The following is a 15,729-nucleotide window of genomic DNA, read 5'->3' on the forward strand; positions in this document are numbered from 1 at the left end:
ATAACCACATGGCCTAATTGAAATAAAGGAATGAAAGATAAATCAGCAAGCACTGAGTTGGACAATATCAGACAATGTAGATTTCAGAACAGGAAAACAGGAACCCTCTGTGGAAATGTGAAGGGTGTATGTATCAGTGATCTATCTGGAAGAAGCCATTTATTCCTTTCTCTGAACTCTGATATCAGCTGAAATTGCCCAGGACTAAAAGGCAGAGAAATGCACCTTTCCTAATTTCTCCCTCAGCAATCTCACCAGAGGGAGAAGAGTACAAAGTGGTTTTAGAAACTACTGCCAGCCAAGGGAGATAGGCTCAGAATACAGAGGGACATGGTGAGGGAGAGGGAGAGGGAGAGGGAGAGGGAGAGAGGGGGAGGAGGGAGAGAGAGAAAAAGAGAGTGGGGGAGGGAGACAGAGAGAGAGAACAACTTAAAAATTCATAGTGTGATCCTATATGATGCTAAGACCCAGCATTTCCTTTCTTGGATATAAATCTAATATATGTACAAAAAGGTGGGCTAGAATGTTGGTGGCCGTACAATTTGTAATAGCCAAAAATGAAACACCATCCAAATGTTTCACCAACACTAGAATGCAAAAAGTTGAAGGATATTCACACTGTAGAATGTTATGCAGCAATGAGAAAAAGAAATCAGAATTATATGTGATATGAACAAATCCAAAAATGTATTGTTGAGCAGAAGTCAAATACAGTATATTCTCTATGATTCCAATTACTTAAGCTTCAAATGCAGCTTACACTTACCCGTGAGGTTAGGGAATTAGGCCAGTGGTTATCCTTGAGGCTGGATGGGGACTGAGAGGGATGTTGGGAAGGCTGGTCATGTGCCTTTCCCAGTTCAGTAGCTGGTTACATGTGTGTGTTCATTATGTAACAATGGATAAGCCCTACCTTTTTATTCACTTTTCTATATGTATGTTGTACTTCAAAAGAAAGGTTAAAAAAAAATAGCTCAAGACGCTAGTGGCTCTATGTTTGCACTCATGGCTAATATTTACCTTTAATAAGATGTAATTTTCTTTGAAGAAAAGCTCATATTTCTGGCCTTTGCTCCTAGTATCTAGCTGTCTAGAATGCCATAGTCTGTGTCACTTTGTTATGTCACTGAGAAGTGGCCCACCATGTTGGTAGATGAAGCCCTCTGACCAAGCCGGGCAGTGGGATAGAGCAGAAAGAGTGGGGAACCGGGATCACATCTCCTAGGGAATCCACTGGTTACCAGGACCTAAGATCCTGATATCTAACCTAATGTCTCAACTAAGCTCCTGGAGCCTTGATTCCCTGGTCCACACAATGGAGATAGAACTGGCCTTGGCAGGGTTGTTATTAGCTTTAAATGGTACAATACTGAGGAAGTGTCTGGTATATAATAAACCCAAATACTGTAGTTTTTGTTTAACAGGATACCATTGTGTACTACTTGGCCTATGAAATAAAAGTATTATTCACTTTCATGTAATATTGATACAATTATAAGAATTAAGGAATCAACTCTGCCAGTTATTTTCTTCTTTGTGGTCTCATATGCTCCTTAAAATTATCCAGTGAGTATAACAACACTAGAAATCATATTAACAACATAGTCCATATAATTCCCGGCCTAAAATCTCTTCTCTGCTCCTCTGTAGTGGATGCTTCAAGTGTGTTGCCCAAGTTCCCCAAGATCAGGGGCAGCGTTCCTCCAGGCCCCACGGCTGAATTCAACTCCAGGGACCCCTTGGTCACAGGAAGATGCCTCACCCCAGGTAACATCCCCTTCCCAGCACATCTGCTTCCAGTGACTGCTCGATGCCAGGGGTAAGTGTCCCCTCTCTGGCCTCAACTCAAGAGGCCCCTAAGAGCCACCCCACTCGGGTCTCCATGGCATTGGTGGGACGTCGGTGGAGGCTGCTTCCAGTTCCACTTCTCCTCTGCCCCTCTTGGCACTCCTTCCATGTTCCAGTTCAGTCTTTTTCCTGGCACTCAACCTGTGCACCTTCCTCTGCTCTCCTTAGACCGGCTGGCACAAGGGCCCTCTGGACAGGGGCCCTGGTGAGTTTTCTCGCATCTCTGATTTTTCCACATCCCCTGAATGCCCAGTAGAATGAGATATTATCAGTCATCGGAGCATGCCGCCACGGCTCTCAGGCCCAGGCTGTCTCCTTCCCTAGACCTGCTGCTCCTGCCTTAGCATTCTGGCCCCCCAACCCAAAAGACTTCCACTCCAGAGTCCTTTCTGAGCTTCACCTACTATCACCTTCCTCTGTGCCTCCCCAAACAGCCTGTGTACACTAGGTCACTCTAAGGCTTGTGTTGTCTTGTGAATTACGGGTCTCCCACAAGTTCCTCAGCTGTGTGTAAGTGGCAGCTCTGAATGAGGATGAAATAATGGTGTCAACCCTCCAATCTGCCAGTGGATGGCGCTTGGTTACCCAATACTGAACTTGAACAAATTCCTTGTGTAAATTTGTCCCCTAAGGCCCATGATATAATCTCAGAAATGCAGAACGCTTTTCTTAATAGAGAAACGAAGATCTCGCTGTATAAATGAATACAAGGCTCAAAGAACCTCAAGCAGGAAGGCAACTCCTCAAGGAGGATTTCTGACTTCCAAGACACCATTTCCCCTTGAGGCTGGAGTCTCCCCCTCAACTCACGTATATATCTGCAGCGGACATGGAGGGTCAGATTTTAAAATCCCTTTTTCTTAGACTAATGAGGAGTTAATCAAAAGTAGGAATTGGTATAACACGTGAAAGAAAAGCAGAGTGACATCCACACAAAGCATGTGACTTCTGTGTACTTACAGTCCATGCCCTATTGCAAATTGAGAAGCAAGGCTGCTGGCATTGACAAGAGAGCATCTGAGATATGACCTCAATGTTAGAAGCCATGTGGGTAGCTTTGAGATCCCACAAACTTTTACATGAAATACCAGCAAAGTCAACCCAGACCAGAAAAGTCACTCAGCCCAAGAACCATGAGTCACTAAGTTCTTGGGGGGGGGGGTGTTTATTACATGACAACAACTGACTGATACAATCCGACTCCAGGCTCAGAGAGTCCTCTTACCTGGGAGGGTAATAGGGATCAAGAGTGTGGCCATCTCCCATGCTGAGTATACAGGACAGATTTCCAATGTAGGGAGAGAGGAGCCATGTCAAGGAGATGGTGACATTGTCAAAGATGAAACTCCCATTTGTCACCACCAGTCGCAGGCCTGCAGATCCAAACATAAGACACCCAGTGCTCTTGCAAAGCAAAGTTGCACATTTCTGCTTAAAACCTACCCTATTCTACCACTTGACCTTTATTTTTATATGGGACATTTAAAGTTTATTTTTGGTTTTAAAAGTTCTTTAAAATTTTATTTCCATTCAAAGATAGTATGAGTGTGACGTGTATAAAGGGCACAGAATGAAAGGCCAGCCTCCCCTGTACTCTTGTCCCTCAGCTCTGGTTCTCTGCCAGAGCAGCCATAGCTACCAGCCCAGGTTCACCTTCCAGAGACAGCTGCACACACAGCACACAATCCTACTTCATTTACACACATGGTGCCTGCTGGATTCGCTGTTCAGCACCTTGACTTTTCTTCACTCAGCACACCTGAGATTAGAGCTGCCTTGTTCTTTTTAATAGCTGCACAGTGTACCCTGACTTATAAAGCCAGGATTCTATTGATTGACCCAATGATTTTATGATGGTTAAAAAGACAAAAGGCAAAACCCCTTTAAGAAACTCTACTTGGCTAAGGTGGCAGATGAATCATGTAAGCTACTTAGTGCACATTAAATTTTATAAAACCTTGAACTTCAAAACTTGGCACAGAGGATGGGCTGAGGGAAGTGGACTTAGCTGTGGCTCCCCATGGCCCTGGGCTAATCCAGGCACTGCAGTCTTTCAGTGCTTGGCACTGTAATGTCAGTGGAAAGGATCTTCTGGAGCTGGTCTGAAAGCCATCAGGGTCCTGATTCAGAGTTTTCTGAAGATGCTCAGGATGCAGCTAGGCCCTCTGAATACAGTCAGCAGGGCACCAGATAAAGTCCCTTCCTTCACAAATCAGAAACCAAATGAGTGGAACACACTGGTTGACAAGGGAGCAGGATGTTCAAAATCAGGGTAGGGGCAGGAAATCTGGTCCACATTGTCGTCAGATCCAGCATACCCTTGAGCTCTAAGTGACACGTTTGCCTAGTGACAGCAATGCTGCAGCTGGCAGATCTCCAAGGGGCACCCTTTGTCCACTAGCAAAACCACCAAATGGAAATTGCTGCCAAAACACGTGGCCCTCTCCCCAGAAAACAGAATGGACACATCTTACTTGCTCTTAATTCCCCCAGACACATTCAGCAAACTCACGACGCTGGTAAAACCTGTCTTTGCTGCCACCCTCCCTTTTCTGCACCCTGTCATCTGTGGATCCTCCCTCCTTCTTCTTTCCTAGATGTCTCCTGGCGACCCCAGCATTCCTTGGCTCATCTTTTCCCTTCAGAGCTTCTGTCCCTATTGCTTGTGTCCACAGTAGAAGCTGTTGTTCTATGTGATTTGTCAGACGGTGGCTCAGGGTGGTTTCACAGCCTTAAGGGAAGCTGGTACTTTCCCACCCTGTTTATGGGATGCAACCACTTTAGAGGACAATGCCTGTTACCTTTAAAATGCACACACACTGTGATCCAGCTCTCCCACTGGTAAGGATCTCTACTCTAAAAATAATCCCAGGCACATGTCAAGATATATGCACAAGGTTGAACACTGGCAGAGCAATACATTACAAAGGAAATTGGGAGCAATCCAAAAGTCCCTCAAGAGAAGGGTTTTGATATAATCTAGTGACGGAAAACAACACAGTCATTAAATGAATAAGGTAGTGACTTGGAGAGATGTCCAGGAATGTTAAGTGAAAAAGAACTGAGTTGGGGCTGGGGTTGTGGCTCAGTGGTAGAGCACTTGCCTAGCATGTGTGAGGCACTAGGTTTGATTCTCAGCACCACATATAAAAACAAATAAATAAATAAAGATTCATCAATAACTAATAAATATTTTTTTAAAAAGAATTGAGTTGTAGACCACTATGTTTCACATGATATATTTTTATAAAAAATATAGGCAAATACATTCATACATAACCATGTCTATGCAAACATTTTTAAAAAGCAGGAAAGTTTCTATTCTAAATAATTAATAGTCTTTCCTTATGGGGAACAGGATTGTCACATTGAAGGGAATTTTTTTCCTTTTTAATTTATAAAGCTTTTATTTTTTCCTAATTTTTTTTTAGTTGTAGATGGACACAATATCTTTATTTACTTATTTGTATGTGGTGCTGAGGGCCTCACACACGCGATGCAAGCGCTGTACCACTGAGCTACAACCCCAGCCCCTATAAAGCTTTTATAAATTGTGACACTGTGGATTAATTTTTGTGGCTTTCATGATTTGTACTTTTTAAAATATTTATTTGTTTTTTTAGTTGTAGTTGGACACAATACCTTTATTTATTTATTTTTATGTGTTGCTGAGGGTCGAACCCAGAGCCTTGCACATGCTAGGCAAGTACTCTACTGCTGAGCCACAACCCCAGCCCTCAAGATTTGTACTTTTTAAAGTGAGAGATCCTTTGGTTCCTTCCAAATCAAGCAACCTGAAATTTAATGAAGGGTCCTGAGGTTAGCAGTTCTTTTTTTTTTCTGTTTAACTTCTGCAGTAGGAGCTGCAAATGCTTTACCCTAAGAAGCCAGCTTGGGGGTTGGGGGGGCGGTGGTCAAGCTACAGGGAAGCTGTTTTGGTAAGGAAGCCTCTCAGCACCCACATAGGCACTGCTGTGCTTCCTCCAGGGGGAAGCTGGACATGCTATGGACATAAGAACCATTCCTACACCTAAGCAAGAGGGGCACTCACCTTCTTGGCATTGGTACTGCACCCATAGGTAGCTGCCCTGAGTGGGGCACAGATCTCCAAAGTAGGTCTCATCTGCTGCTACCTGGCATGCCTGCAGCCCCTGGCACTGGTCTGAGAAGCATCCAAGTCCCAGCAGCAGCAGGGATGATGTGCAAGACACAAGGACAGACATCCGCAGAGATCGGTTACTATTCATCCATTCCTTTACCTGCCACCCACCCACCCAACAAACAACCATTGGCATCTGCCGAAGACCAGGCACTGGGTTAAGTAAGGGGACAGGAAGGTAAGATTCCTGACCATTAGCATCTCAGGTCTGGAGCATTGGTTAAACATTAGCATGCCTCAGATCCTCCAGAGGGCTTGTGAAGTCACGGAATTCCAAAGCCTACCCTCAGTGATTTGGATTCAGCAGGTCTGGGTGAGAACTAGGATCCTTCTTTTCTAACAAGCTCCCAGGTGATGTCAATACTGCTGGCCTACAGACCACACTTTGAGAACCACTGGCCCACCAGCACCTAGCCAGATGGTCTAAAGTAGAAGCCTACAGCCTGGGAATCAACAAGAGGGGACAAGATTAGGAATCCTGTGTCTATCGGGGATCCATATGCCTGCAAAAGGGAAGAGCATGGAGACCCCACACCAGGATCATCTGACACCTCTCCCTCCTGCCCCTGTATTAGAAGCCTGCAAAGCAGCCTGAGAGAGAGGGTTAGGCAGGCCCTGTGGCCCGAGAATATCCTCGGGCTCTGAATGACAATGCCTGTACATCCAGGTTCTCCTTTGCCACTCAAAAACCTATGCTTTCTCTAGACTTTAAACTTCTAAGTACCTATGCGTTTGCTTAGCCAGGGAGGGGAAAACCCCCACTGGATTGCCAGATGCCCCCTTGGGCCTGAATTCCTCCCCTGAGCTCTCTGTTTCCTGTACCTGGTTTTTACCCAGGCGTCCATCACTCCCTAGCCTACATCTCCCGTGCAACTGTCTCTGGAGAGGGTGCCTCAGGCTCCTCCTACCCCAGAGTGAGGTCTTGATCCCTGATATGGGCTAAATTGTGTTCCTCAGAAAGATATATTGAAGTCCTCACCTTTGGAACTTGTGAATGGGACCTTATTTGGAAATAGGGTCTTTACAGATGTCATTAAGTTAAGATGAGGTCATTATGGTGAGCTCTTAATCCGATACTGGTGTCCTTGCAGGATGAGGGAAATTTGGGCAACAAGACACACAGGGAGAAAACACCATGTGGAAATGGAAGCAGAGATTGGAACAATGTATCCAAAACCCAAGAGTGGCAAGGAGTGCCCTCTACAGCTCTCAGAGGGAGCACAGCCCTGCTGGCACCTTCGTTTTGGACTTCCTGTCTCCAGAACTGTGAGAGGATAGATTTCTGTTGTTCAAAGCCCCGTAGTATGCAGGACTCCATTTTGGCAGCCTTGGGACACTCATCAGCTCTTTCTCTCCACGTCCTTGCTGCTGCTCCCCACTCTCTTGGCCTCCTTCTCTGCATACTCACCCACCCACCCACCTCCAGACCTAGAAGGCCCAAGCCATGGTCATCCTGGTTTCCCATCAGTGGCCAACCCCACACTTTTCTCCCCATTGGCCTCGGGACCACTTGCCTCTAGCACTTGGGCCTCTCCATCTTCCTGCCCCCACCTGAACTCACAGCCACCTGAGGGTGTCTCTAAAACAAACTCCATGTCCCTCTTCTGCTCAGATCCTCCAGTGCTTTCCAGTGTCACTGGGATCGAGTTCAGGGTCCTTGGGCAGGTTCCCCTCTCACCTATGCTGGAACTGGCTGCACACTTTGCAGTCCCTGCACCACTGAGCCCTCTGCCTGCAGGGCTTTGCACACGCCCTCCCATTCCCCAAGCCCCCACCTGTGCTTTTCCTGGTCACCTCCTGCCTCATCGCCAATAGAAAGTTGGCTAGTCACTGGACCCTTAGCCCCGAGGTCCCTGCTCACCCCTGCCCCATGACCCAAGCTTGCCCAACCCTGCTCCACATTGCAGGGGCCCACATTTCTCAAAGTCACTGGTCCACTGGTTCCCAGGTAAGCCTGGCCACGTAGGCCATGGTGGAAGAGAGCTTGTTCATTTCCAACCGCTACTAGAACACATTACTATAAACTTAGCAGCTTAAAACAACATGGATTTATTATCTCACAGTTTTGGGGTGAGAAGTTTGACTGAGCTGGGCTGGGCTCTACTTCGGGTATTACAGAGCTGAAATCAGCAGGGCCACTCTCCTTTTTGAAGACTCTGGGAAGAGTCGGATTCTGACATTATTTTTGTTGGCAGAATTCAGCTCCCAGATCCTGGAGGTTTCTCTTGCGTGTGGCCCTGCACTTCCGAAGCCAGAAGCAGCACATCAATTCTGTCTCACTGCTGGACTCTCTCTGACTTCTCCTCCCACTCTCTCTTCTGCTTCTAGCTAGAGAAAGTTCTCTGCTTTTAAGGGCTTACATGTTCAGATTATGCCCAACTGGATAATCCCGGATAATCTCCCTTGCCTAACACCAGTTGACTAGCAATTTAGTCACATCTGCAGAGCCCCTGTGCTCTGTCAGTTAACTCACTCACAGGCATGGTGTCTCCCCAGGCCATAGGTCCAGGGATCAGGGTAATGTGACAACCCTTGTTTGGCTTCTCAGAAATTCCATGACTCAGGAACCAATTCCTTGCATTAAATTCCCTCTGTAGAAAGACACGGGGTAACTTTGTGGGTTTTTTTTTTCCTTCCTTCTTTCCTATCTTTCTTCCTTTTCTTTTTTCAAGACGGGGTCTCACTATGTTCAAGACAGGTTGGCCGCAAACTTCCAGAGTCCTCCTTAGCCTCCCAAGTAGCTGAGACTACAGGTATGTGCCACTGCACCTGGCTCAAAACATTTGTAAGAATTGGTTCTTTGAGTTGTGTGGGGTGTGTGTGTGTGTGTGTGTGTGTGTTACTAGGGACCAAACCCAGAGACTTAGATATGTGACACATGTGTTCTAGCGCTGATCCACAACCCTAGCTCCCTAGTGTGATTTCTGATGCGACCTGGTTAGAGACATCCCTCAATCTGAGTTAGGAACTGCATGTATACTAGACTGCAGAGTAGCACTATGCATGAGCAAATCTGTAGTGCCTTTTGCTCCCTTCTGATGTAGCACTTATCACACTATAGTTAATCACCAACACCAACACATATGTCTCCCCCCTGGACTTTGAGCTCTTTAGAAAACAGATTGATTCATCCCTGTATCCACAGAGCCCAGGATAGTGCATAGCACAATATTGGTTCTCAATACATGTTTATTGGCCAAATGAATGGGCAAGTGACCAGGGCAGGTAGATATAGATGGATTTGGGGGGGCCTTCAGGATCTCCTCCAGTGGGGTACAGGGCTCTCCTCTAGAGTGTTCCCTGGATGTAGCTGCCATGTCTCCAAAACTTGCAGGAGAGCCTTTGAGGAGACCTCCCTGTCTGTCACGGTGTGCCTCGGTGAAGAGATCTCATGCATCAGCCTGTCCAGCTGAGGCCTTTCCTCCTTGGGGCCACAGTCAGGATTGCTGAAACAACGAGGAGAGTCGCAGAGAACCAGGAGGTGGGTCCAGCATAGCCTCTACTCATACCTGCTCCAAGGAGAGTGAGGGCCATGCTATAGACCCAGAAGGTGGGAGGAGCCAGGGGCCCTACCTGCCACCTCATCCTTGACGCTGACCCAGCTGCAATCCTTCTCCAGATCCGAAGGAGGCAGGTCTTCTTGGGTACAATAATGGGGGGTCTGGCGCCCATAGAAGGCATCCTGGATCTGGATGACCTCTCCTGAGCCGCAGTGCATGGTGGCATTGAGGCCACCACAGGCCAGGCTCTGACCAACCCCTGTGGCAAAGGGAAGGTGATGCTTTAGGGGGCTCACAGTGAGATGGAGAGCAGCTGGACAGGGCTGTGCGGTGCCAGAACAGGGGAGAGAGCAGGGGAGCTGCAGAGAGGAAGCAAGACACAGAGATGCAGAGCACCCGGGCTGGGGGGCATGGGAGACAAAAGGAGAAAGCCCTGGACAAACAGAGGCGGGATCAGAAAAAGACTAATAAGCTCTTAAACAGGGGGACAGGGAGATGGAGCGACGGCACCAAAGAGAAAGGGGAACACCACAGAAGTACAGGGAGAGACAGAGAAGGAGAACAGGGAGAGAGGAAAGGGGAGACCAAGAGAAGCCAGAGGCCAAGAAGGAAGGGAAGCTGAAGAAGAGGGAGGGGCAAAGCTGCCTGGAGCAGGCAGGCAGAGGCCGGGAGGAGGGAGCCCCAGACAGGGCCAGCTCACCAAACTCGCAGACAAAGGCCAAGGCCTGGGTGCAGTCATCAGAGGCAGCCCACTGGGAGGAAGGGCCTCTCCCGATGTAGCCACAGGTGTCAGGGGCAGGTGTGGCCTGCCCTTGCTGCCAGTTGCTGTAGCTCACATTTGAAGTGTCCAACCAGGTCCCGAGCCCTGGGATGGGAACATGGCGGCTAGGATTGGCGGGGACCCCTCTTCTCTATGTGGAGGGCTTGCCCCAACTCAAGTCCTGGGATGCCATAGATGCTCAGCCAACATAGGTGGGTAAAGGCTCTCGTCCCCATACTAGAAGAGGGGCATAGCCTTGCCATTAGCTTCCAACAATCAGACATAAGAACCGGGACACCAGAGTGCACAGCCCGTAGAGGGTGGTCCAACTCAATAAATGATGCTCCCCTTTCATTTTAGATTATTTCCCATGATCAGAGAGAGAGCCCAGGAGGGTGCCGTGGATGTTCAAAGGTGTTCCACGCACTAGCAGGGTTCTCGTCAGATGCATGTGGCTGAGTTAAGATGCAAGCAGTTTGAATCACTTCAGGACCCCTCAGCACCTTGAAAAGCCTGCTGCAGCCCTTGAAGAGGTAGGGTGTGTGTGTGTGTGTGTGTGTGTGTGTGTTTGTGTGTGTGTGTGTGTGAGAGAGAGAGAGAGAGAGAGAGAGAGAGAGAGAAGAGTCTCAAAGATATTCGTGAGCTCTAAAATATAAGAAAAATTTACTAGTAAGACTTGGAGAGTATAATTATCCATTTTAAGAAGAAAATAAATCCATGCAACAATTTTTTAAAGCTTCAAGTGCTATAAAGTGGTGCAAAACGCAAATATCTTCCCTCTCCCAACCTAAAAAACTGCTCCCACTATTAGATTTTTTGTAAATTGTTCCTAATGAATCTTAAGCACATATCAGTATTTATGAGTGCCTGAAATCCATTTGTGTAAACAGTATCATATTGCTCACAGTGTTCCAGCTCCTCTTTCATAACTAACATTACATCTTGCAGGTTGCTACATATCAACCTAGTAGACCTACATCATTTTCTGAAACTGCTATACAGTATCCCTTAGGGGACCTTAGTAGACCTGGCTCCCTTAGCTGCATGTAAATTATGTTTGAAACAGAGGTTCACAACTATGCCAGGATGCGGCAGGAGCCCCACACATGAGAGCAGAGATAGTCTCTAAAAGGACCATTAAGATGAGACCATCTAATGTGAACAGAGCTGTGCTGAGCACTTGGCCTGCTTTCATTTCCTAACAACTGGGGAAAAGCATTGAATGCACTTTGAAAATAGCTATCTCATTATTTTTGGAGTCTGTTTTCTCATTTGTAAAATGAGGAGAATGCAATTTTCTCATTTTTATCATATGGATCAGCATGATAATGGCCATGAAGCACTCAGGATAGTGTCCAGCACCATTCTAGCAAGAAACTGAAGAAGTTCTAACTGGCATTAATATTAGGTACATGCAGAGCTGGGGATGCAGCTCAGGGGTAGAGTGATTGCCAGCATGTGTGAGGCCTTAGGTTCAATCCCCGGCACTGGTTGGGGGGGGGGGGGAATGCATGCAAAGAAATGGACATTTCTAGACTGTCAGCTTTGTGGCTGGACTCTGTGCTGGGTCCTGTCCGTGAATTATTTTATTTGATTCACATAAAACAACTATCACAGCGCCTACCTCCTGTGGTTCCATTGTGCGCCGAGGTGCCTGTGAGTCCGATCCACCATTCTCTGTCCTGGGAGATGTGCATCTGAAGAAACCGCTGGGTACCTTCATCACGAATGAAGACCAAATGGCCTCCCTGCCCTTCGCACCAACTCTGGGCACCACGGAAGGTGTGTCCAAGTGACACAAATTCATAACAAGCATCTCTGAAGGCCACTTGGCTCTTAGAGCAAAAGCTGCCCTCTTCTGGATTAGCAATGATGGCCCTAAGCCTCAGAGCCAGCCCCAGGAGCAGCAAGTGTGCCACACTCATGATGGAACCACTGCTGGAACCGATGGGCTGAGCTTGCTCTGGGGCCTTTCATACTCTGGGGCCTTTACAACCATCTGCCATCCATCATCCCTTCTTTCCTTGCATCGAACAACAACAGCTCTTTTTGTTTAAAAAAACAAAGACTCAAGGTGAATGTGTCTGCATTTTTGCTTCACCCCGCTCTTTGTTCATGGCCTGTTCGGAAGCTGGCTGATTCACAGAGATCTTCTGGAGAGAGATCAAGCAGTTCTATCACCTGTCTGCTTGTCATCTGGTCACCTGTTGGCGCTTGATAAAAGCTCCTTGTTATTCATGCTATGCTGTTACCTGAGGGCCAGACGTCTCGGGATAAGCCATCAGCATGTGGGTAATATGTGATACAAGAAAACTGGCAGGAAAATTAGGAGTTATGGGACAGCAAAAAACTACCCAGGGCCATCCTGTTGTCCAGAGCAACAGCTGTGCTCGAGTGATAAGGGCCCTCTCCCCTCATGGCTGACGTCCTAGTGGACAACTGGGCCCTTCTGATTCATCACGTCTTCACTCATTCTTTTTCACTTGCTGGAGAATAAAAATGGCCTACAAAATTTATTTGATTTCATCACGAAAATAAACTATTCCAAACAGACCTGCCCACCCTTACCCACTGCCTAAGGCCTTCACTGGGTTTCCAGGGTTCATGGTCAAATTCAAACTTCTTAGCTTTGTATAAAGTCTCTGTAGAGCCTGGCCCCTGACAAGATTTCCAAACACACCCCTCTAAATGTGGGGAAATAGGCTTTCTCTCTCCCTGCAGAGGAAAAGTATAAATTGATATGATAGCGGGCAGTGTGACAATATCTATCAAGGTTTTAAAAGCACAAACCCCATAAGGCAGCAAGTCCACTTCTGGAATCTTACCCACAGATCATTTCATACATTTGTGAAATGTCATGTGTAAGGTGACTCACTACAAAATTTTGTACAGGACAAAAGACGGAAGTTTTTCTGATAGAAAACTGGTTAACAAAGTGTGGCATATCCTATAAACCCTTTTAAAAACAAAACCTCCTTCCTAGACAAATATGGAAGGATCTCCAATAGAAAAAAGGAAAGGAACAGTGGGAGGGAGGAGAGTGGGGGTAAATACTGAGGAACTATATCGGCCAAATTGTACTGTGTACTTGAATGAATATGTGTCAACAAATCCCACCATTGTGTACAACTCTAATGCACCAATAAAAAAAAAGTGATAAAATTTTGGAAGGTTCTCTAAGATGATTGTTCATGTTAAAAGCAAAATATGGGGGGCTGGGGCTGGGGCTCAGTGGTGGTGCACTTGCCTAGCATGTGTGAGGCACTGGGTTTGATTCTCAGCACTGCATATCTATATACATAAAATAAAGGTCTATCAACAGCTAAAAAAAAAAGTTTAAAACAAAAAGTAAAATATGGAACACTGTATGTGGCCTAATCCCATTATGTATAAAACATAAATATCTGAATGTGAGTGATATATCTCATAAAGAACATACCAGATACTGGCAATAGTGATCATCTAGGAAAGAATTAGGTACCTGGGAGACATAGGAGGGAGGGAAACTTTTGTTTTGTTGACCATCCTTTTCCAACTTTTCTCTTTTGAACATGCAAATGTATTACCTGTTCAAAAATAATATTCTTGTTTTAAAAAAGGAATCTCATGGCCCCGTCATTTTCCACAAGCTCGATATCATAGTTCCTCCCAGCTACCACAGTCCATGGCTGTGACCTTCCTTCATTATATCGGTGCACCTATGTTTCTATCCCCTTTGCCAGGGATATCTTTGCCCCCAGCCTTTCTCTGACCATCTCCTTATCTTTTAAGGCTCAGCTCAAAAGCTCCTCTGTGAGTTTTGTAGAACTTGCTGCATAAGATCTGCCTTCTCTGTGAGTTTCCTTGTTCTTTTTAAAACAATAGCTTTATTGAGATATGATTCACCTACCATACAATTGGCTCATTTAAAGTATTTGGTCCAGCGATCTTTAGTCTATTCACCAGGTGAGCAACCTTTACCATCATCAACTTGAGGACGTTCATTACTCCAAAAGGTACCCGTTTCCCATTCTCCCTCCCATCTCCTGAAAAGTATTCCTTACTTCCTGCCCCTGTGGATTTGCCCCTTCTGAACACCGCACATAAATGGGATCACTCAGTATGGTACCTATGGTGACTGTCTGGCTTCTGCCCCTGGCCATCCTGTTCTGAGGTTCTTCCTGAGTCAGTGCCTCCTATTTTTTTTAGGAATACTCGGTAATTTCCCCAAATAAGCACTGAATGGATGGTTTTGTAGAATTTACACATCCCCACCTTGGGTCTTTGTTTGCCTGCCCAAATAACATCTGTTGTTCAAAATTAAGTAAATTTGACCAAATTACTAATGTTACTTTAATGGTGGGAAAAAAACTCCCAACTGCTAGCGCCAGAGTTCCTTTTGAAAACTTTCTCTTTAGAAAATACCAGCATGGGCCCATTTGGGTTGGGATTAGAGACACACCAAGGGAGTGATTGGTAAACCACTTTATTAACCAAAGCCCAGAGCTGGATGAATTGGTCCATGTCAGAAGTAAGTCATTTGAGGAAGAGAAGAGGGCCGTGCAGGGTGGTGGGACCCTGGAATTTCCAAAAAAAAAAAAACGTGTCAGGTAGACAGTTTCTCGTGTGGCCAGAGACTTTGGAGAACACAGAGTCTAGTGTCTGATTTTAAGAAGTCACTTTGCTCTGACAGGGCTCTATTTGTCCTTGCTTTCCCTGCCCTGGTCCCTGGCAACCACCAAACGACTTCCTGTTTCTATGGATGTGCCATATAAATGGAATCGTACCACGTCATGTTTCGTGTCTGTTGTTTCCCTTCTGGCCTTCAAGTTTTATCCCTGCACTAGCGGGCACTTTATTCCTTTTTATGGCTCCATGGAATGGACCACATTTCATTTGTCCATCTTCCATTGGTGGACACTCAGGTTATTTTACTCAGAGAGCTTCCTGGGGGAGAGACAACTTCTCTTTATCTCTGTCCCATGGCTGGCTCATAGTAAGATTCAATGAACATTTGCTTGGCCCCATCTCCCAGCTGGCTGGACTGACCCTAGGCCTCTCTCCTTTCCTGGACACCCCTCCAAGCCCTCTGGAATGGTCTTGCCAGCCAAAAGGGGGATGGGCAGGCGCCCAGGCAGGATGAAGTATCATCACTGACTCACAGGCTGGAGCAAGGCTGGACAGAACTGGCCTCTTATCTCTGGAGGCCAAACTTCTAATGACTTCCATTAGAAAACTATGTGGAAGGCCACACGCAGTGATAATGTATCTCACAGGCTTAATTTATGTCCCTAAAGGAACACAAGCTTGCAGACATTCGATAACAAATGCAGATCTGTGGGCTAAATTCCATCTGTCCATTCTTTACATTCTGATGAATTGCAGGCTCCTGGGCAGGGAATTCGTCTTGGTGATGTCGGTTCTCAGTGTCCCTTAACCTTTGTGTCCTTGAAGCTCACACTGAAAGTAAGCAGGAAGTAGCT

General features: G+C 46.4%; 1 protein-coding gene across 2 annotated transcripts in view; it reads right to left on the reverse strand.

Annotated features, from left to right (window-relative positions):
• Window positions 1–12,192, reverse strand: part of LOC124086506 (polycystin-1-like protein 2) — an 81,267-nt gene extending 69,075 nt beyond the window's left edge. For both annotated transcript variants that reach the window (XM_058575937.1, XM_046434784.2), the window contains exons 1-5: window positions 11,892–12,192; window positions 10,208–10,372; window positions 9,581–9,766; window positions 5,900–6,010; window positions 3,074–3,221 (exon numbers count right to left, since the gene is read on the reverse strand). In XM_058575937.1, the coding sequence (XP_058431920.1) occupies window positions 3,074–3,221; window positions 5,900–6,010; window positions 9,581–9,766; window positions 10,208–10,372; window positions 11,892–12,192 (911 nt within the window). The remainder of the gene's footprint in view (window positions 1–3,073; window positions 3,222–5,899; window positions 6,011–9,580; window positions 9,767–10,207; window positions 10,373–11,891) is intronic.
• Between the last annotated feature and the right edge of the window lie 3,537 nt (window positions 12,193–15,729).

The sequence above is a fragment of the Marmota monax genome, unplaced genomic scaffold (assembly GCF_021218885.2).
Source record: "Marmota monax isolate L192 unplaced genomic scaffold, Marmota_monax_Labrador192_F-V1.1 WCK01_AAM20220418_F8-fsc00024, whole genome shotgun sequence".
NCBI lineage: Eukaryota > Metazoa > Chordata > Mammalia > Rodentia > Sciuridae > Marmota > Marmota monax.